The sequence below is a fragment of the Muscardinus avellanarius genome (assembly GCF_963383645.1).
Source record: "Muscardinus avellanarius genome assembly, chromosome: 6".
NCBI classification, from domain to species: Eukaryota; Metazoa; Chordata; class Mammalia; order Rodentia; family Gliridae; genus Muscardinus; species Muscardinus avellanarius.
Window position 1 is genome coordinate 83,412,852 of NC_137791.1, and position 23,598 is coordinate 83,436,449.

General features: G+C 37.0%; 1 protein-coding gene across 1 annotated transcript in view; it reads left to right on the forward strand.

Moving 5' to 3' along the window:
* LOC308264097 (transmembrane protease serine 11E-like) overlaps nt 1–23,598 on the forward strand; it is a gene marked incomplete at both ends in the record, with an annotated part of 106,832 nt that overhangs the window by 52,535 nt on the left and 30,699 nt on the right. Inside the window, one exon of the mRNA XM_080697228.1 lies at nt 6,287–6,466. Within this exon, the coding sequence (XP_080553354.1) occupies nt 6,287–6,466 (180 nt within the window). The remainder of the gene's footprint in view (nt 1–6,286; nt 6,467–23,598) is intronic.

A 23,598-nucleotide genomic window follows, 5' to 3' on the forward strand; every position in this document is an offset into this window, starting at 1 on the left:
GACAGGGAAACAATCATGCTATTGTTCTCCCAATGACGGGTAAGAATGGTCCTTGAGGGTCGGCAACCTAAGACAGGCACGATCCCGAGCCTTATTTTAATAAAACAAAAAGGGAGATATGTCGGGGCCCACTCGGCAGGACCGAGGTGGCACCCAGGCTTGTTGCCAGCGTGGACTCAAGATGGCGCCTGGGCTTGCAGCCAAGTCACGAGGCTCACGAGGCTGGCGGTGCCCTGAGCCTGCGCAGTGAGCCCTATCAGGCGCCTTACGGATGATTAGTGACGCAGCGCCTCGTGCTACCACCTGCCCGCCCAGGAGAAGGTTAAAAAGCGCGCATGCCCTAGCGGGGAGGAAGGAGAAAGAGAAGAGGGTTGGTGGACAGGAATAGCAGTTCCTTGGCGGACTGCTCCGGGCTCCGAGCTGGGACGGACATGTTCACAAAGCCACCACTGTGACCGGTGTGTGCTGCAGCAGAGACGTAGAGTGCCAGAAGGAGGGTTGGTGGAGTGATGAGGGAGGAGATAGAAGACTGATGTTGTTTTTACCTGAGAGGGCGTTGAGAGAGCATTAAAGAGGAAGGAGCTTCATCAACAGAGTCGGCGTTCGTGTGTTTCTTCCCTAGGCTCTGCTGGTCAGAGCCCTAGGGACGCGACATCAGGTAATTAGAAATTAATAATATATGTTCAATGGCTCAACAGAAATGATAGAAAATCATGGTAAAATACCATTAAGTACAAAATCTTATGAAAATCATAGGACATATCTAGATATACTTATAAATAATATTACAGGATATTGAAAACGACTGATTCTCATAAATGAAAAGGAGAGCTGAGTAACACCTTTCTATGAGAAACTCCAGGGATACCCCAAATTGGGACCAGATCCTGTCCTCTCTGATCAGGAGTAAGTACACTGTAGAGTGAAATAACTTGCTTTCCCTACAGCACCCAGCACCCAGATCCTAATATCCACACAGAGAAAACTGGGGAGAGAAGTGCAGGTCAGCAGACTCCTAGAGAGAGTGGTGTGGGCGCAAGCACTCCTCTTCTCAGAGAAAAAAGAGAGATATTTGGTTTTCCTCCTCAAACTATGTGATGGAACCCTTGAAAATATCACATGTAGAGATTGTATGTGTATTTGTGTACACAAAGGGAGAATGGCAACTCATTCCTCAACTGGCTTGCTGATAGCCTACTGCACACATAGGTGTACTGGTGTTGCTATAGCAGAGCAGTGCAGTGAGTGTCTTAGGGAAATCAAAACTTTACTTCCTCAAGTTTGAAAGCCACTTGTGAATCAGTAACATTTGCTCACTTCTAATTTTAAGACTTCGGAAGGAGCCAGGCATGGTGGCACAGGTCTATAATCCCTGTACTTGGGAGTTTGAGACAGGAATATCACAGATAATAGAACAGCCTCAGCAACTTAGCGAGACCCTGTTTCAAAAAGAAAAATTAAAAAGGGATAGGGATGTTGCTTGGAAGTAGAATGCCCCTGGTTTTAACCCCTAGTATCATGAAAGAAAAAAAAAAACTCTGAGGGAGAGATACTTGCTGGAGTTGTTAACACTAACAGAGGAGGAAGAGACTATAGTCTAGGCTTTGTTCCTGAGAGGAAATAAATTCCCCTCCTTACTGGATCTTGTTGGAGGGCTTAAAAGATGACCTCAGTAGTCACCAGGCTTTATGTACAGAATCATGGAGGCAAGAAAAGGGGCAGGATAGCTGTAAATGAGGAGATGCTCCCACTGGAGAGGGAGTTGCGGTCATGGACTGGTAGGGTTGCTTTTCCCTAAGGAATTCCTCCATGGATGAGGTGACTCATGACGAAGACCATCCATAGGAAACCAAGCACATCACCAGCAAGGTTTCTCAGTATGAGTCTGTTAGCAGTAGCAGAACTAGATCAGAGGAGAGAAGGACCTAGTTCACATACTCAGAGACAGAGCTGAGGATATACCATCTCTACCACCCTCATTTCTCCTCCTTGAGCCTAAATTCCAGGAGCTAAGCAGTGGAAGGGGAAGAGAAACATCTCAGAACTAAACTCATTCCAACTTTTTATTCCAAGTAGCCAGCATCACAGTTTATGTTGAGGGGAAACAAAGGTGTTCATATTTATGTTACCTTTGTCATCCATGTTTTAAATTAGAGAAGTAAAGCTTCCATAACTAAAGTCATTAGGATGTGTATAGAGTGTCATAAAGAAATACAAGAGTGAGATTTACTCATCATGATTGGAAGACTTGATTGGAATAAAAAATAAAACTATTTTCTGTTTATACTCTTGTTGAGATAAATTGTATATAAGTACTCAAACAGTGAAACAATACAACATTCCACACTAAATCTGAATCATGTGCTAATCTAAAAATCATAATTTCATGGGAAAATAAAAACTTTTCTTCTATTTTTGGTAAAAATATTGCAGATATTTGGTAAAATATTACTGAATTATTTGATAGATTGTTAAATATGATCCTCATATGAGAAATGCTGTCAACTTAGTGGGAAAAAAGTTTACTCTTGATGTGTTTTTTTTTCTTATCAATGATAAGAATATTATAATGATCTAAGTTTCCTTTGCTATCCTTGCTGCCAGGAAGTTCAAAGTCAAACTTGTAGCTTTATCAGACCAAGTAATTTAAGGTGTGGAACATATTTGCATTTCTACTTTTTCTTGAATTTGATCCCTATATTATCAATATATTGTAAAATTTGGAGGAGTGTTTATTTGTAAAAAATAAAATATGGATAAATAAATTTAGGTTATGTCTCTGCGCAGGGAAGTGTCTGTTCAAAAGACCATGAGCTGATGCTCCATTGTTAACTTAATTCATATTAAAAGTGTTTTTTAGCCAGACATGGTGGCGTATGCTTGCAATCCCAGTACTTGGGAGGCCGAGACAAGGGGATCATAGGTTCAAAGCCAGCCTCAGTGATTTAGTGAGTCTCTCAGCAATTTAGCAAGATCCTATTTCCAAATAAACAAACAAAAAAGCAAGCAAACAAACAAAAATAGGTCTGGGGGTATATCTCAGAGATAGAAGGCCCTGGGTTCCATCCCTAGTACCATACACACTAAATAAATAAATAAATAAATATTTTTTAAAGACCTGATGCAAAAAGCTGTTTGAGAATTTAAATGGGTCCAAAAGCGTTATTTTCATTCATTGGTTAAACAACATTAGTCAGTCTGTATTGTATTTCCCAATAAATTTAAAACTACAAGTATTATTTTAGCATACTATTTTGAGTTAATTCTAAAAATCTCATCTCTTGTTTTTATTCTATGTATCATTATATATTCTTAGCAGATCCTTATATCAGTGCCCAGAAAAATTATCCCCAGTATCAAGAACTGCAGAGTATCTTATTAAAAACAGATAAATTGTATTTTAACTAAGAATACAAAACAAAGAAAAGGGGACTCGATGGCAGAGAAGTGAGAGCTTGCTCTACTAGAGATGGAACTGGGCCTCACACATGCCAAGCAAACACTTCACTATTGACCTACACCCCAAGCTCCTTTTAGTTCTAATTATGAAATGGGGTCTTGCTAAGTTTCTCAGGCTGAGCTTGGACTTGCAATCCTTCCACTTCTATCTTCCTAGTGCCTGGGATACAGCCTGCACCTCCATGCCCTTTGCTATGCTGCAACGATGGCTTCCTACTGAGATAGAGACAAAGACAAATTTATTATATTAATATTCTGTTATTTTCATTTTAAACAAATGAAAGTGTATGGGGTACCTTGAAAAATATACATGATGAGAGGAGATGGATCCACAAATAACAACAGCTGTGTTTATTCAGTCAACTAATTCATTCTCTAGTTTAACAATATTGGCTGAACTGTATTGTACAACCCAACAAACTGACCAACAAAAGCATAGCTTTAGTTTTATAAAGAAAACCTAGGTATGATTTTAAAGGCTTCTATTAAGTTAATCATATTATTATAGGCGCTCATGCTTTATCAAGCATAAGAGAACTTGATACATGCTAGGTGATGTTTAAACAATGATAAAAATCATCCACGAGTAGCCACGGTGGCACTGTACTTCCGTACAATGCGGTCATCAGATGTTCAACACTATAAATTGCTAAGTGTAAAAAGGACTATGTAATAATTTGTTGGCTGATAAAAGTGCCCTTGGTCAAGTTGCTATTTTAATTGTTAAGCAGTGTAAAATACCTACTGTGGGTTTCCAAGAGACTTAAATCCACAAATATATTCTTGACTCTGCTTTTACCATTGCATAGAACAACACAATAACAATTGATTTATGCCCAGAGATGCGAATGATTCTAAAAACATATTCTTCCTACCATGGTTTAGAACAAAAGTGTTGCAAATGGTATCAGAAAAGGTTAATGTTTCGTTCCTACTTCTTTTCTTATCATTTTCCAAATTTTTATTAAAATGTAAGCTATATCATTAAATTTGATGACTTACAGTGTAATGACCATTGAGTGGCCTAAATAAAGGCCATTAAAATAGGAAGGGTAACCCAGGTATAGTCAACCTGTCTGGCAATTTAGTGAGACTCTCAGCAACTTAGTGAGATTCTGCTTCAAAATAAAAAAATAAAATATGGCTAGGGATAGAGCTTGGAGGTAGAATGCTGCTGGGTTCAATACCTAGTACCACAAAATTAAATAAATTAAATTAAATAGCTGGACATGGTGGCGCACACTTTTATTCCCAGAGCTTGGGAGGCTGAGACAGGAGGATCCCACAGGTTCGAAGCCAGCCTCAGCTGGCTTAAGAGACCCTGTTTCCAAATAAAATATAAAATATGTCTGGGAGTGTAGCCTGGAGGCAGAAGACCCCTGGGTTGCATCTCTAGTACCACAAAATTAATTAATTAATTAATTAATTAAATAGAAGTCATGGCTTGTGAAGGGAAAAGTAATTCAATAAAATTTATAGTATAACAGGCAGTGTTACCATAACATGAAAGCATAGATAAAAGGCACCTAATCTGGTTTATGGAGATTAAGAAAGACAATTTAAAGATTATACTTAACACAAACAAATGGTTGCATGCAGTGTGTGGACACATGTTTAAAAATTTACTTTTCATAAATTGGATAGTAGCAAGTTAGCTGATATACCTGCATAGTGAGAGAAATATGCTGTCTTATCTAAGAGTTAATATTTGTAAATGACTAAATTTTTAGAATAATGTCACATAATTTTAAACTGTTAATGCTTTTCTAATCTCCTCCTCTTCCTCCTCCTTTTTTTTTTTAACCCTGGGGATTGAGTCATTCTTTCTCTGAGTTATACCCCAAGCCTTTATTTATTTATTTATTTATTTATTTATCCATTCATTTATTTATTTATATTTCGAAACCGGGTCTTGCTAAATTATTGAGGCTGGCCTTGAATCTTAGATCCATGTGCCTCTGCCTCTCAAATACTGGAATTATAGGCATGTACGACCACTCCTGCTTCCTCAAGTATTTTTAGTAGCTGACTTAAGGTTAATACCAAAGAAAAGCTTTCATTGTATGCATGACAGAGTAAAAACTGCTTCAGATTAATTTTAAAACTATTGTTGTTAAGCCAGGTACATTAAAGCAACATATGCCTATAATCATAGTACCTGGAGACTGAAACAAGAGACTCACAAATTTGAGGCCAACCTGGACAATTTAATCAGATTTTGTCTGAAAATAAAAAATAGAAAAAGCCGGGGATGTGGCTCAGTGGTAGAATGCCCCTGGATTCCATCCCCAGCAACACACACACACACACACACACACACACACACACACACACTTGATCTTAGTCCTAATTTGATGGTTCATTAACTCTGTGATTTTGGCCTGGTCATCTGACTTAATTAAACCTAGTTTCTTCACTGGAAACATTAGGAGATTGAGTAGGATAGTTTTTAAATTTCTTTCTAGATTTAGACAACTTACCTTTCTGAAAATTCTGGTTTTAGGTGGGCGTGGTGACACACACTTGTAATCCAACATTCGGGAATCTGAGACTGGAGAATCAAGGTTTGCGGACAACCTCAGCTACTTAGGCCCTTTGCAATTTAGTGAGACCCTGTCTCAAAATAAAGAATAAGAAATAGGGCAGGGGGTGTAGCTTGGAGGTCAAATGCCCCTGGGTTCCATCCCCAGACCTGGAAAAAAATTGTCTAATAAAATATGCTAATTTTAAATTATCTTGAGAAAATATTTTTTAAATTATCACTCCTAGAAAGTCCTTATAAATTATTTTTGTTCTTGTTCTCTATAAAGTTTCTTTGTCCTACTAGTTACACAAACCATCTCTTCTACACTGGCCAAGACTCGTCAGACTGGTTCTATTTGTATCATCAGTGATTTCTTTCCTTGCCTGGATCCAACCTACAAAGTCACTGATGGAGCTGGAGACGCGCATTTGCCTGCAGACTTTGGTCTCCACTGGACTCTCCTTGCTGGTCAGCTATGTATCGGTGAGTTCCCTTTGCCTTCCTTACTTAAAGTGATTTGTAGTTTTAAGTGGAATAAACCACACCAAAGACTGTATACATTTCTAATTTATCATCTTTATTATAAAAATATGTTTTGTGAGATTTCACAGGACATTATGTTAGGATAAATTTCAGTTCTTTCTGTATTGGTGTTCCTTGCCCTCTCCAGTTCCATCCCACTGTGTTTTTCTGTTCACTCTCAGAAAAGGACTACCAGATGTAAAGGTGCTTTGGTGTCTGATAGCTGTCTTTCAGTTTGTTTCATGAAGAATAGAATGTGTTTTTTTTTTTTTTTTGGTTTTTTTTTTTTGGTGGTACTGGGGTTCCTGGAAGCCCTTCTATCTCCGGGCTACACTCCCAGACCTATTTTTACATTTTTTTTTTATTTGGAAACAGGGTCTCCTAAGCCAGCGCGCGCGGCTAGCTTCGAACCTGCACGATCATCCTGTCTCAGCCTCCCAAGCGGGGGGATTACAAGCGTGCGCCACCACGCCCGGCTAGAATGTGTTTTTTAAACATGGTCTTTATCGTATTGAGAAAATATTCTTATTTCAGAAGGTATATGTGAGAAAAAGAGAAGTGTGAAATCATACAAATAAAGCTTATTTCAATAAGATTAAAATTCTAAAATTATAGGTATTTTAAAAAATAAAAACAATTTTAAATGATTGTATGACTAAATAATAATAATTTTTATAATAATAAGTTATTATTTATTATTATTATTATTATTATTAATTTTGTGGTACTGGGGATGGAACCCAGAGGCATTCTATCTATGAGCTACACCCCAGCCCTATTTTTTTACTCACTAAGTAGTTGTGGCTATTGGCGAATCCCAATCCTCCTGTCTCAGCCTCCCAAATGCTGGGATTATAAACATGCACCACCATGCTGGGCTTGTGTGACTAAATTTTTAAAGTCAGATTTTAAAAATAAATCCAATGGTGTTCCTGATCATGCTCTATTGCTTTCTTTCTGTCCTCTTTCTTTTTCTTTATTCCTTCCTTTCTTTCTTTCTTTTTTCTTTCTTTCTTCTTTCTTTCTTTCTTTCTTTCTTTCTTTCTTTCTTTCTTTCTTTCTTTCTTTCTTTCTTTCTTTCTTGTACCTATGTTTTCTTTTGAAGTTAGAAACAACTAGTAACACGGTTTCTGTCCTCTTTCTCTTTCTTTCTTTCTTTCTTTCTTTCTTTCTTTCTTTCTTTCTTTCTTTCTTTCTTGTTCCTATTGTTTTCTTTCGAAGTTAGAAACAACTAGTAACACGGTTTTAGAGTACTAACTTGGATGAAAATAATTAAATACTCAGATTTAAATTTATTTTTTCTGACATTAGCATGCAAGTTCTATTAATTCTTATTTTGAGAAGACTATTAAAAATGTCAAGCTTCCAATTAGAACCAGTTCTTTGCATAAAGGGGACAACAGGTTCTGATATTGACAGAAGTTGGGCCTACTTTTAATAAGATGTTGAATACTCTTCTAGATCTGTCAGCGAAGCAACTAAGAGGCATAGAGACTACAAATTGAGCCAAATTTCTCAAGACTTCCTGCATGTTGCAAGCCTTTTACTATAATCTGTAATAGCTTTGTGTCTAACCCTCTTTACCTTATTATCTTTAAGAATTTTACTATAGAAAATAATGCTTCAAAAAAGCTTCTACCAAGATCAGCATACTAAGTAAATTCCAGGATTTGTCCATGTTAGACATGAGTGAGTTTGGATTTGGTTCTAAATGTGTAAAGAAACTCTAAGGAAGGGGTATGGGAATGAATGTTTCTAAGACTAGTTCAAGTCCTACTTCATAGTAGATGGAAGTTATCTCTTAAGGAAAATACAAACACCAGCCAACCAGCCAAAACCAAAAACATCTTTCTCATCTGAAGATTGTAAAAAAGAAGCAGTTCTCTGTGTGAGGGGCCTTCATGAGAGGAAATGTTAAGGGATTGTGATAGGGTGGAAAGAGGTCAAACTTATTATACACATCTGGAGTAAAAGGAATCCTCTGGTTTTTAAGTTGGGAAGCATATATGAAACAGTTGGGAGTTGTATTACATACCAGGCTCCTTCCTCTTTAGCCACATTTCTGTTAGGCTCTTCCCCTATTCTGCCTAAATGAGAATCACCTTTTTAGAATTTAAGGGTCAGGGGCCGGGTGTGGTGGTGTACACTTGTAATCCCCACGCTTGGGAGGTGAAGACAGGAGGATAGCGCAGGTTTGAAGCCAGCTGCGCTGGCTTCAGAGACCCTGTTTCCAAATAAAAATATAAAAATAGATCTGGGAGTGTAGCCCGGAGGTAGAAGGGCTTCCAGAAACCCCAGTACCACCAAAAAAAAAAAAAAAAAAAAGAATTTAAGGGTCAGAAAAAAAATGTACCAGGTAAACATTATTCTTCTTATGCTGCTATTTTCCCAAAACTCTTATTTTATACCCTTCTTTGAGCTTAAATAAATACTCACACCAGAAATTTAAAGAAAATTTTACCCAAAACAAGTTTATAGTGAAGAGGTTCAGGAGAACAATATACTTATTGAATCTATTTACCGTGATGGGAGTGTCTGCTACTATGTTCACCAGTAATAATAAGAATTAAAGGCAAGCAGATCAGATTTCTAGGAATTAACAGGCACACAAATTTACATAGATAAAGTGAAATTAATAACATTCAAATGAAACAAAATATTTTAATTTTTACTTAAGAATAAGCTCTTAAAATGTGCCTCCCATGCCCTTTGCATTAGACACAGTGAGTGCTTAATAAAAATAAAGATGTCCAGTGCCACTACCAGAAATTATAATTAACCTCTGGTTGAAGCATTGGAATCATATTTTTAAAACTTACACAAGGTAATTTTTGTATATCCTAGAGTTTGAGAATAACTAATATGATGTCTACATAAAAAGAAAGAAACTTGTAAGGCTAAAAGGAAACATAAATGAAATAGCTGTCTGTAAGAAGTCGCCCTTTGTTTTGTTTAAATTATCATGATGATATCTGATGGGAAGCACTCTGTCCCTAGTCACCTTTCCCTCCAAGGGAGACTGAGTACTCATTTGTGCAACACAGTGATGATTCAGGAGGTCAGGACAATTTCAGGAGGTACAGAGACTGAAGGGAGGTTACAGATATTTAGGTAGCTCAGAGAGGCTGGTTTTATTTGTGTCTAAAAACTATGCATGTTTACAGGAAAAATTTCAACATGAAACTATTGTGGCAATGTCACTTCTGAAATTAGTCAGTGGTGGTGCTGAAGGGTCTTCTCTCCATCACAACATGATTATGTTACAGATATCGAATGTGTGCTCATTTCTCTTCTAACTAAAATCAGCCCTGATCCATATAACAATTTTTAGTGAGTTCCCATTGTTTCTGTGTGGACTCATCTTGTGGGTTTTTAAAAGTACTGTTTAACTGAATTTTGGTAATGTTTTCAAGAGCAGTTATTGCTATCATTCTTTCAAAAGATAAAGTAGCTGTTGCTCAGATTGTCCAGCTTTAGGTAGTGTTGGATCCACAATTTGACCTTGATGTTTGTGGTTTTAAAGTCCAGGCTCTTTTCCCTAAAATAAATTGTCTATTTACACAGCCTTCGCTACTTAGTGAGGCCCTCCACAACTCAGTGAGACCCTGTTTAAAAATAAAAAATAAAAAATTGGGCAGGGGGTTTAGCTCGAAGATCGAATGCCTCTGGGTTCCATCCCCAGACCCGGAAAAAAAAAAATTGTCTATCGTGTGTGGGAAGCTGAAAGTAGGGCTTCTGGAAAGTGTATACTCTAAGAGTGGAATGGAAAACATCAACACACACGTATATACACAGAGAAAATGTGAATGCATATGCAAAGAAAAATATATAAAGATTAATACAAACTACACATATATGCTGAGGGGGAATGTGTAGATGTATAATTTTTCTTTCATTAATAGGTTTCTAAGAATGCTCTGACTTATTTACTTAATTTCCTTAAAACTGCCTTTATATTTAAGTAAAACAAGCATAGGAGCTAATTCATCTTATTTTAAAGGTGAGCAGCAACTGAGAGTATAGCACTTTGATGATATCATCAATATTTTCTAGAAAAGGATTACAACAGTTGCTGTATTGTAAAACTCAAGTCCATCTTAGTAGAGCATTTCTTAAGAACTAGTTCATTTGTCAGTAGTAACTATAACTGTGTAATGCACCTTTGTTATTCTGTCATTGTCTTATTTTCCTCTAAAAATATGCCATTGCTTTGACATAAAGAGAGAATAAATAGAAATATTCAGGAACTCCAAACACGGCATATGCCTCTAGCTCAGCATTGAGATTTATAAGCATGCTGGATTTCTCTCCCATGCTGGAGGACAGGGCTGGCTGAATAATTGTGGAGCAGGAGAAATGAGTTTTGTCTTCATGGCACCATGAGGGTTAGGATTTAGAGGAATTGTGTTAAGAAGTAACTCAAGCATACTCTCTTGGACCTACTCTTTGAAGACAGTGAATGAGACCTGTAAACAATGGTCTTACAGATTCAGGCACAATATACTTAGTTTGGGACCAATGGAATAGAAACTTAGAGACATTTAGAAAGTTAAAGAAGGAGAAGCAGGCTGCACAACATGCTATAGGACCTACAAGCCCAGCCTTCTCCCAGTTACACACATGCCTTGTGCTGGCAGATGATTTCTGAGATGTTTAGAATTGTGTTTCTAAGATGATAGAACTAAACTTAGGAGAATTCAAAGGAACATACAGGCATCACTAAATTCTACCTTTCAACATTTCATCTAAAGATGTCCGATGATGTCTCTTTTTTGAAGCTGCAAATTCAAGTAGAAGGATTTAACACTTTAAGTTGAACCATGAGTCAGTGCAGAACAAAATAATATTTGCTATAATTCCCTTCAAACGTACTATTTGCCAACTACTGTCCTAGAACATCATGTGTACTTAATCTTCTTAAGAACCTATGGTTATATTATTATACCCATTCTACAGATGAGGAAACTAAGGCTTGGACAGGTACCCTTTTTGCCCTGGGATAAATGGCAGAACTGAGAATTAAACTGGGTCTATCTTACTCTGCTTTTAATCATGATGCCGTGGCATCCTCACAGTATCTCCTTTGTTCACATAGGTGGTTCTTACATCACTCTGGTTTAACTGTCTTGTGGTCTTAAATATATTAAATTTATATTTTCAAGGTTAATGTTATTATTCAAAAATAATCTTTGTAATCAAACTCTGGGGCTAGTAGAAAGGAAGCATTGCTGATTGTATTATTCAAAGCAAGGAAATAAAACACTTCAAAATTAGATAGTTTGCTTGTGGCCGAAGCAATGGGTGAGTCAGTTGGTATTATTAACAGATAGAATCTGCCCTCTGGGTACACCCATACTGACTCCAGCACAGTCAAGTAGAAGAGTTAAATTAATGTAGATGACTAGATGACACAAGAAGTATTGTTATTAGTAATACCATATGAACTTGTATAAAATATATGGTCCTTTTTTAATTGACAAAAATTATATGTATTTGTCATATGTAGCATGCTATTTTGAAACACTGTAGAATTGCTGCATTGAGCTAGTGAACATATGCACTGTCTCACATAGGATTATTTGTGGTGAGGACACTTAAAATCTACCCTCTTAGCATTTCCAAAAATAGGATACATGGTTAGTATCATAGGTCTCTTGAACTTATTCCTCCTAGCTAACTAAAACTTTGTATTTTAAAATTGCACATTGAAAGCTTGTCATGTCACTTATGATAAAATCTAGAGGGTAGATACAATAGGAATATATTCTCTGATGAACATTCAGTTTCAACATATGTATTTTTCAACTATGCTTATCAACAACACTATGAAGCAGATTATTTTAATATTACCATAATTTTTTTTGTGGTACTGGTAATTGAACCAAAAGGCATTCAGCCTTTGAGGTACACCCCAGACCGATTTTATTTTGTATTCTCATTAGGTTACTGAGAACCTCACTAAATTGCTGAGGCTGTTCTTGGATCTATGATCTTCCTGTATCTGCCTCACAAGTAATAGGATTACAAGTGTGCATCACCATGCCTGGCTTTACCATGACTTTAACAAAACGAAGTTAAGCTGGGCATGGTGGCACATGCTTGTAATCCCAGGATTCGGGAGGCTGAGACCGGAGGATCACGGTTCGCGGACAGTCTCAGATACTTAGTGAGGCCCTCTGCAACTCAGTGAGACCCTGTTTCAAAATAAAGAATAAAAAATTGGGCAGCGGGTGTAGCTTGGAGGTCAAATGCCTTTGGGGTCCATCCCCAGACCCACAAAAAAAGGAAGTTAAAGGTTAGAAAGACTGAGTCTTACAAATAACTCAATCAATAAGTGGGCAACTGAACTGAAGAGACACTTCACAAAAGAAGAGATACAAATGGCCAATAGATACATGAAAAAACATTAAATATCATTAGCCATCAGTGAGATGTAAATCAAAACTATACTGAGATTCAGTTTAACCTCAATCAGAGTGGCAAGTATAAAGAAGTCAAATTACAACAAATGTTGGCGGGGATGTGGGGAGCTCTTCTACACTGTTGGTGAGCATGCAAACTGGTTCAGCTGCTATAGAGATCAGTGTGGAGATTCCTTAGAAACTGAGGGAATGAGTGGGGGGGAAGAGGGAAATTCTCTAATGCACATGATGTACTTTAACAAATATATCAATGTCAATCACCAAACCAAACATGAGAAAGAGGGAGGGGGAGGGAATGGGTGGGAATTGGGTAAAGGCGAATTGGGTGATGTGTATATATATGTCTCTACCATCTTGTATCCCATTAAGATCTATGACTACAATGCACCAATAAAAAATTAAAAAAAAAGAAAACTGGGAATGGATCTACCATATGATACGGCTAAACCACTCCTGGGTATCTTTCCAAAGGGGTTGAAATCAGAGAACTACAGTAACATATGCATACCCATGTTCATAGTAGCACAATTTGCAGTAGCCAAAACATGAAACCAAGTTAGGTCTTCATCAATAGATGAATAGATTGCAAAATTTTGGGAAACACACACAATGGAATTCTACTCAGCAATAAAGAAGAACAAAAATATGTAATTTGTAAGAAGATGGAAAGACCTGGAGAACAGTATGTTACACGAGATTAGCCAAGCACATAAAAAGAAGGGACATATGTTTTCTCTAATAAGCTCAAGCTAGGAAGTATTAGGGATACAGAGGGACTCCAGACAATGGAGGGGAAACCTCAGCAAAGCTAGGAAAGAAATGTAGAGGAGGAAGAAGGCTGAGGTTCATTAATGGAAAAGCTACATGCGACTACATGATGTGATATCACATTGTTAACTTGGACACTCAGTATTGAGAGGGAGGGAAATGGGGAAGTGGAGGGGAGGGAGGGAACCAAGTACTGCGTAAATATATGCCATTGTCAACATGACCCTCATTATGATGTGAGACTATAGTGCACCAATAAAAATAAAAATAAAGATGAGTCTTCTAAAGCTTTGAGTTAGTGATTGGTGGAGCTGTGGTTTTGTGTTGTCTTTTTTGTTGTTGTTAATACTTAAGAGTTGAAACCAGACTACCTCTACCACTGAGCAGCTGTGCCCTCTCAGCCTCTTCTTTAAAAAAAATTTTCTTTTAAGCCAAGCGTGGTGGCACATGCTTGAAATCCCCGCGCATGGGAGGCTGAGACAGGAGGATCACACAGGTTCGAAGCCAGCCTCAGCTACTGAGTGAGGCTCTCAGCAATTTAGTGAGACCCTGTTTCCAAATAAATAATATAAAATAGGTCTGGGAGTATAGCCTGGAGGTAGAAAGCCTCTGCATTCCGCCCCCAGTAACAGAAAAAAAATATTCTAGTTTGAAGTAAAAGAGTCTCACTAAGTTGCTGAGGCATGCCTCAAATCTTTGATACTCCTGTGTTAGCCACCCAAGTGCTGAGATTACAGGTGTGTGTCACCATGTCCAGTCTGGAAGTACAGTTTGAATATGCATGTTCTAACTCCAGCTCAATGACTTCTAGTCCTTCTTCCTGTCTTTACCATGCTATTCTCTAGAACCAGAAACTACTTTGGTTAAGCAGAGCTAACTTTCCTTTCTTTTCTCTTCAAAACTATTAGTTTTATCCTTTTTCTATTTGGTCCTGGGAATTGAAGCTAGTATTCTACCTACGAACTACACCCCAAATATATATATATATATATATATATTTATATATATATATATTTATATATATATATATAAATATATATTTGAAATAGGGTTCTGATACGCTTTGAGTGTCTCACTAAGTTCCAGGTGCTGGTCTCAAACCTGTGATTGATCTTCTTGTCTCAGCCTCCCCAAAATCAGGATTATAGGCATCCACCACCATGCCCAGCTCAATTTGCTTAATCTTACTGTTTCAACTTTTCTAATCAAGAAAATATTCAAAATAATAAATGAATACACTTAAGATATTTCAAACCAGTCAAATTATGCAGCACATTCAACCATCACTAAGCACTTGGGCACATATTACTGGACTTAATAAAGCTAGGTTTGGTTTTCATAGAGTTATACATTTTTGCACTGAACTGTACACATCATGACTGAGAATAGTCAGCCTTCAGCCTTACAGATTTCTAGCACTTGACAAATCTAAAGATGAGTGCTTTTCTCTCTTTCTTTCTCTCTCTTTCTTTATTTCTCTCTTTCTTTCTTTATTTCTTCTTTCTTTTTTTTTGTGTGGTACTGGGAGTCGAACCTAGGGGGATTCTACCTTTGACATATACCGCTGGCCATATTTTATTTTATCTTTTATTCTGAAACAGAATCTCATTAAGTTGAATAAGGCCTAACTAAGTTGCTGATGCTGGCTGTGAACTTGTTATCCTCCTGTCTCAGACTCCCAAGTACTGGGATTACAATCATGAACCACCACACCTGGCTAAAATGCATACTATTTTTTTTAACAGTTTTATTTTCCAATCAAATCCCTCTTTGCACAGAATGCCAAACCAAGTCCTCTGATGTCTGGAGCAGAATTGCTGTGGTAGAGTAGATCCAACTCTGGGAGATTGCTCTGCTCTGCCTTCTTAGCCCCCCAGAGGCATGATGCAGAACACCTGAAGGGATTATTGCAACCCACTTTAAAAGAAATTAATTTCTCATAATGAAGGAGGAAGTGATGACAATTGTTAACATCTATTGAGTATTTACTGTGTGACTGACAAGGTGCCAGTAAGTCTTTTTAAGTGTTACTTTATTATAACTTTGGAAGAACCTTCTGAATTAGACTGTTATTTTCTCATTTATAGGTAGAGAAATGTAGATTTAGGGAGGGTGGGTAACTTTCTTAGGGTCACTCAGCTAATGAAAGGCAGAATCAGAACTAAGCCAAAACTATCACCAAAGCCTAGATCTTTATTCACCAGGCAAAAATAGAATTAATGTATCTGGGCATTGGTAGACAGGACTATAATCCCAGTACTTGAGGGGGTGAAGGCTGAGACAGGAAGGTCATGGGTTTGAGGACAGTTTCAACAACTTAGCAAAACGCTGTTTCAAAATAAAAATAGAAGGCTGGGCGTGGTGGCACATGCTTGTAATCCCCGAGCAATGGAGGCAGAGACAGGAGGATCGCTCAGGTTCGAAGGCAGCCTCTCTGGTTTAAGAGACCCTTTATTTCAAATAAAATATAAAATAGGTCTGGGAGTGAAGGCCGGAGGTAGAAGGGTTCCATCCCCAGTACCACCAGAAAGAAAGAAAGAAAGAAAGAAAGAAAGAAAGAAAGAAAGAAAGAAAGAAAGGAAGAGAAAGAAAGGCTGGGGACACAGCTTGGAGGTGAAATTCCCTGAGTTCAATCCCGATTACACACACACACACACACACACACACACACACACACACACACACACCAAAACAAAAAACTTTGAATTTATATGCTGTAATCCATATAAATAGGTTGTTACAAGGAGATTTTTGACTAGAACCTTGGTCTCTTGGTATACTGATTTTTGATTTATTATTTCTATCTCCAAATCACACTGCTATTAGAGAAAATTAAGTGAAAATATTTTATTTTATTATATATAGAATCTACAAGAAAATTAGCAATCATGTATCTCAATATCCTTTTTTCTCCAGTCAATTACATTAAAATGGCAATTTAGTTTGATTACAATTAATCTGTTTTGCATATTATAATAGCATCCTGAGTAACAGGAAACTCAGAGTAACAGTAGATTACACAAGATGGCATTTCATTTTGTTACTGTAAAACAAGTCTAGAGATAGCCAAGTACAGGATAACAGGGAGGTTCACAAAGTAATCAGGAATCTAGGCTTCTAGTATCAGGTTTCCTGCCAAAACAAATCTTGTGTCTTCCAAATAATGACCTAATAAGGATGCTTGAGCTACAACTAATGCTTGTGTTCTAGCTACAAAATATACATCAGGATCCTAACTACCAGTAGAGACTCCATTGGTCAGAACTTATTCATATAGGGATTGCTATGGACAAAGGGATCCTATTTTATTTTAGGCAGCCATGTTCCTAACCAGGATTTTATTATCAAGGAAAAAACAACAAATATTTGGAATAGGCACCGAGGAGTCTTTGCCATAGATATAAAAGTATATCTCATTGTAATGAGTTGGAGGCAGATGGATATGTGGGTCTGAAGTTTAGATGCATGAGCTGAGCTGCAGTTATAGATTTGATAGCTGTCATCTTTATAAAGTCATGAGCACAAATAACTAAAAATATCTGGCTATTTTGTATAAAATAACATTTTCTTATAACATTTATGGTATTAATTTGCATAAAAATTTAACCTTATTCTGATACAAGAGCATGTTTTAATATATGTTATTATTAAATGCCAACATATTACAGTATAATTAAGTTAAGGAGAGTATGTAATGATCAACTCCACAAACCTTGTGATCTATTCAAAAATTAAAAATCCGTACCTACATATATCAGTAATTGGGGCAGGAAATTTATTAAGTGAACTCACTTTTGTTTTTTTTTTAATTATATAAACATGAATAGAGTCCATCCATTTTCTATTAGCCCTCTATTGCTAAATTAGTTCAGATAAGATTTTATTATATAAAGGAATTTCTGAATTATTTCAGAGATTCTTCATTATGGTTTATAGTGCTTGACAAAGGAACAGACACTTTGTAGACACAGCAGGATCTTCGTATATGTCCCAACTGGCATGTCCCAATTTTAAGGGCAATTAGTGTCCAAGGATTTTACTTTTTTTTTTTTTTTGGTGGTACTGGGGTTCCTGGAAGCCCTTCTACCTCCAGGCTACACTCCCAGACCTATTTTTTTTTAATATTTTTATTTGGAAACAGGGTCTCTTAAGCCAGCGCGGCTGGCTTCAAACCTGCGCGATCCTCCTGTCTCCGCCTCCCAAGCGCGGGGATTACAAGCGTGCGCCACCACGCCCGGCTTGTTCAAGGATTTTAAAACTAGATTAGGATGTGAAGAAGTATGACTCTCTCAGTATGGGTTCAATACTTGTATTATCTCAGGTTATTTGTGATCTCTTGGTTTTGAAGTTATTCCAACTAATCTGACACTGTAGTCAACAAAAGCAATCGATAAATTTAAAACTTACATGAGGGCCAATTGTTTAATAAATTGACTCTTAATGATAATATTAAATATTTCTAGATTGAGACCTGGAACTTTAGCTTTGGTAGAATTAAAAGAGCATGTTGATCAATTTATATCTTCACTGATGTTTAACAAATGAAGAAAATGAGAGCAAACATCATATAAGTTGGAGGGCAGGGGATACTGGAACTTATGTGATATTGAATATACTCTAAGATTTATCATTGCTCCAAATAAGATGAAGACACAGATCATTAATGGGTCTTCCAGTTCAGAGCTACTTCCATTGTATTATGCCAACTCTCATAGAAGATCTCTAGACAAATCTTGAGAAAGTTTTGGTAGGAAAACTGTTAATGTTACAACATGTTTCTGGAAATCTAAAGCTCTACATCAGCTGCCACAAAATCAATTAGCTGCCCAAGCTCAGTTTTCCCAATGTTTTTCTTTTGATATCTCTGTGTGACATTTTTATGTTTCTTTCGCATTTTTCATGTGTGCAAGTCCTTATGACTGACTGCAATGACAACCTTTGTTCAGTTTGCTCTAAGAAACTGCTGCTTTTAAAATTGCGTACACGGGTCATGCCAATTTATTGTCTTGAACTGAAAAGAGTGTGACAAAAGAAAAGCAAATATATTAGTGGTATTAAAAGTTCTAATAGCTCAGTTTATAAGTTTATATACCTACATGTAATTACTTAATGATTTCCTTATGTCTTTTGCACCCCTTTTATCTATAATTATAAATTTCTAGAAGTCAGGCAAAGAGTCAACCTAAATATAGAGTAAGCCTATGCTACACCATATCTGGTTGGGAACTTAATAAAGATGTTAATGATAATACAGTGATGATCAGAGGCATTCCTTACTGCTGAGTTACCACTAATATAAAACGTCAATCTAACAAAACTTGATAACAGCACATGTACTTCACAGCCTCTTTTTAAAATAGGTAGGAGAAAAGATGCTATCATTTGAATTTTATGGTTGGTTAAATATAGGAAGAGTTAAATTAAGGGTTTCGCCTAAGTTAACAGTTAATAAGTAGATTATCATATTTACTAAGAACTCACCACTCAATTAAGCAATACTACATTTTTCAAAGTTCAGTTTCATACCTACCATTTTAATATTCTTTAGATATTTTTATAATGTGACAATGCCTTTGAGAATCATTTCAATAATTACTATGAAAATGTCATCAGATATTTTTAAAAATATCATTGTGCTTTGTATCTGAGTGATTTCACATAGGTATCCCACTGTAGACATCAAACTGCTTTTTTTTTTTGTAAATTATTTTTTTTTCTAGTTTTTTAAATTTATTTTATTGTTGCACTGTATTCATACATCATAGTGGGATACAAACTTTTGTAGACATACATGCACACATCGCCCAGTCAGCCCCCACCCGATCCCCACCCCATTCCCTCCCCATCCCTCCTTCCCATGCTTGGCTTAGTGGTTGACATCTAGTATTATAGCAAATTATCCAAAATTAAAAATGATAATCTCACATAACAGTTTCATTTGTCTGATACCAAGCTTTTGATGACTTAAAGATAACATTTCAATATTTCTTTTTGCTTTCTTTCTTACCAGAGAATATTTTTTTCTATTTTTTTAGGTGAAACTATCATATATTTATATATTTATTTTTCAGAAAAAAATCTATCCTAATATGGAATATGGATTCTAGATACCCAAAATGATCTTGAAAAAGAACAAAGCTAGAAGATATATATATTTTCTGATTTCAAACCATATAAAGCTACAATAATTGAAACAGTGTAGTACTGTTCTAAAGGCAGATATATAAACCATTGGAGTTAAATACAAGCCTAGAGCTAAATTCTTCCCTATATTATCAAGTTATTTTTGACAAGGTTTCCACGAACATTTGGTGGTAGAAATAATAATCTTTTAACTAAATATTGTTGAAAAATAATAATTACATGGAAAATAATAAAATTGGACCCTTACCTAATCCCATATACAAGTATTAACTCAAAATAGATAAAAGACCTAAATATAAATCTTAAGACTATAAACTTTTAGAAGAAAATCTGGGTCATAAAACCTCACACCATTGAAATTGGCAGTGATTTCTTGGATATGATTTCCATGGCACAGGCAACAGAAGGGTATACAAACTCCCTAAAAAATAAAAAAAATATTGTATATCCAAAGACAATGTAAACAGAGTTAAAAGTTACTAATAGAATGGGATAAAATATTTCCAAATGCTATATCTGAAGGTATATTAATATTCCAACTAGAAATCCTAAAAATTAACAACAATAAAGGCAAACAATACAATTTAGAGATAGGTAAAAGACTAACATAAATAATGAATCTCCACAGATAACCAATCTTAGTTGTCTGTTGGATGGAAACTCTTGTTTCTCTGGTTCTGGTGTGTGTTACCTATTTCTTCTTTGTAGTTAATCTCTTTGAGTATTTTTTCTAGCGCTGGTTTTGAAGACATAAATTCCTTCAGTTTCTGTTTGTCATGGAAGCTTCTTATTTTTCCATCTAATTTGATAGAAAGTTTTGCTGGGTAGGAAATTTTTGGCTGGAAGTTGTTTTCTTTCAGAGTTTGGAATGTGTTACTCCAAGCCCTTCTGGCTCTCATGACTTGGTTTGGGAAGTCTGGAGTGATTCTAATTGGTTTGCCTCTGAATGTCACTTGGCCCTTTGTTTTTGTTGCCTTTAAGATTCTCTGCTTGGCTTCCACATTGGTCATTTTGACAATTATGTGGTGTGGGGATCCTCTTCTCCGATCCTGTCTAAAGAGAGTTCTATAAGTTCCTTGGATCTGTGTGTCAACCTCTTGCTCTATGTTTGGAAAATTTTCTGCTATTACTTCCTTGAAGAGATTGTTGATCCCTTTGGTATCACTTTCTTTTCCCTCCTCTATTCCAATTATTCTTAGGTTAGCTCTCTTAAAATGGGCCCATATTTCTTCAATGTCAGATTCCTGCTGTTGGATATTTTTTTCTAGATTAGAAACTATGTGTTCATTTTTGGAATGATCATCTTCTAAGAGGGAGATTCTGTTCTCCATGTGGTCTAATCGGTTGTTTGTGCTTTGAATTGAGGCCTTTACTTCATTAATTGCATCCTTTATCTCTTTTTGGCTCTCTCTGAGTTCTTTTCGAAGCACCTCTATTATTTCTACAGTTATTTTCCTGATTTGATCTTCTAGAAATCTCTGATTTTCTGTTTTATCGGGTTCTGATGTTGTGGGGTTGTGGGCATTCATTGCTCCAGTGTTATTCCTCTTTCCCATGATTTTGGAAGTTTGTGCCTTCTCTGGGTTCTTCCCTTGGGTCACTATGACTTCACTTAAGGTGCTCTGGATCTCGAGTCTGTAGTATCTCTGACCCCACTACTCCTTTACTGGGTTGTATCACAGAATCTCCGACCCAGAGAATCGATAGAGGCTGCTTTAGACTATGGGGGGTGCCAGGTTGTACGTTCTCCTATGGTGTGATATCTCTGCCACCACCACTCCCCACTGGGTCAAGTCCCAGGAAGTACAGTACTGGGATTTCTCCTCTGTGGCCCGCAATTTGACTCACTGTTCTTGAGTACGCAGATGTAGCTGTACTGGACTCGTTGAATTCGCTGCTGCTGTCGCCGGTGGCAATATGGCGCCGCTGCTACGCCCTCGGCCATGAGGCTGGCTTATTTCTTCTTGGTTTTGAATTCCACTCTGAGTTCTTGCAGCGTATGCTGAGCTCAGCCACTGGGAGCTTTAGATGTTCCCTGCGCTGAAAAATCCCGCCTGGCTGGTCCGCAGCGGCTCACCTCGGCTTGCTGTAGCCGTCTGGTGAATTCACCGCTGCCGCTGGCAGTATGGCGCTGCTGCCGCGTCCTCGGGCGTGAGGCCGGTGTATCTCCTCTGTGGCTCTGAGCTCTGTTCTCAGACCACTTTCTCTCTGGACCCTGGTGATTTTTTTGTTTCTCTGGTGATGGTGTTTTCTGGCTATGAAAGGCGCTGATTTTGTGTTAATGGAGATTGGTTGTTAGTGAGGCTCTTAAGCCCCGCTTTTCTCGGTCACCATCTTCCCAGAAGTCTCAAACTGCTTTTTCTTTAGTAGTAATTGATGTAATTTTTCCATATCAAGGGACATACTAAGAGTATTATTTAATTTAATTTAATTTCATTTTTTTGGTGGTACTGGGGTTCCTGGAAGCCCTTCTACCTCCAGGCTACACTCCCAGACCTATTTTATACTTTTTATTTGGAAGCAGGGTCTCTTAAAGCCGGCATGGCTGGCTTCGAACCTGCTTGATACTCCTGTCTCTGCCTCCCAAGCGCGGGGATTACAAGCACACACCACCACACCAGGCATTCTAAGAGTATTCTAAAGCTAATTTTTGTTCCTGTTAAGAATAGTAAAAACAATAGTTCATTGCATTATAGTATCCTTTTCCTTTTTTTTTTTTTTTTGGTACTGGGAATTGAACACAGGGCACAGGGTTGTTCTACTTCAAGCTATACCCTAGCCCTTTTTATTTTATTTTTTATTTTGAAACAGGACCTCACTAAGTTACCATGTGCTGTCCTTGAACCTAAGATTCGCTATTTCAGCCCTCCAAGCACTGGGATTACAGTCCTGTTTCATCATAATACTCCTTTTCATGAGGACTGAAGAAATGTATTGTTGCTAAATAATTTCTGTTTTTGTCTTAGGGGTGCTATGAAAAATGTATCTGAATAGGACATTTTATTCATTGCTTGTTTAGTTTTGCTAAGTGAGATTAGTCAGTCACAAAAAGTTAGAAATTGGATGCTCTCCCTAATATGCAGAAACTAAGGAGGAAAATATAGGAGGGATTCTAGACAAAGCAGGAGAAACTATAGATGAGCAAATAAGGCAACCTAACTGAGGGGGATAAAAGGGGGAAAGAGGGAAAGTCCCTAATGTACATAATGTACATTCATAAACAAGTCAGTCAATCAGTAAGCCAAACATGAGGAAGAGGGAGGGGGGAGAGAATGGAGTGGGAATTTGGTAAGGGCTAATTGAGTGATTTGTGCGTGTAGGCCTCTACCATATTGTACTCCATTAAGATGTATGACTACAATTCACCAATAAAAATTTTTAAATATAATAAAAAGGATTTCAGGAGCAAAAAAACAAAGAATTTCCCATCATTCAAAGAGATGCAATAAAAGAAAATGGAAATTGTTGTCTGGCCATTAGACTACCACCTTGTTATAACTTCTTTACAGTAATTGTTCATAATTATTATTACAGGGAATACACACATTAAAATTCAATCCAAGGGTCTGGCTGATGAAATTACATACTTTATAGATGTGTTCTGTGTATCAGTGGATAGAAGAGAAATATGTTATTTGCAATTTTATAAGGAGTAATTTGTTTGTATTTCTTTAAAACAGTAACAGAAACATATGATTCATTAACACATACAAAATCTTGTTCTGTTTCTACCATGAGTATTTTTTAAGTCTTGTTCTA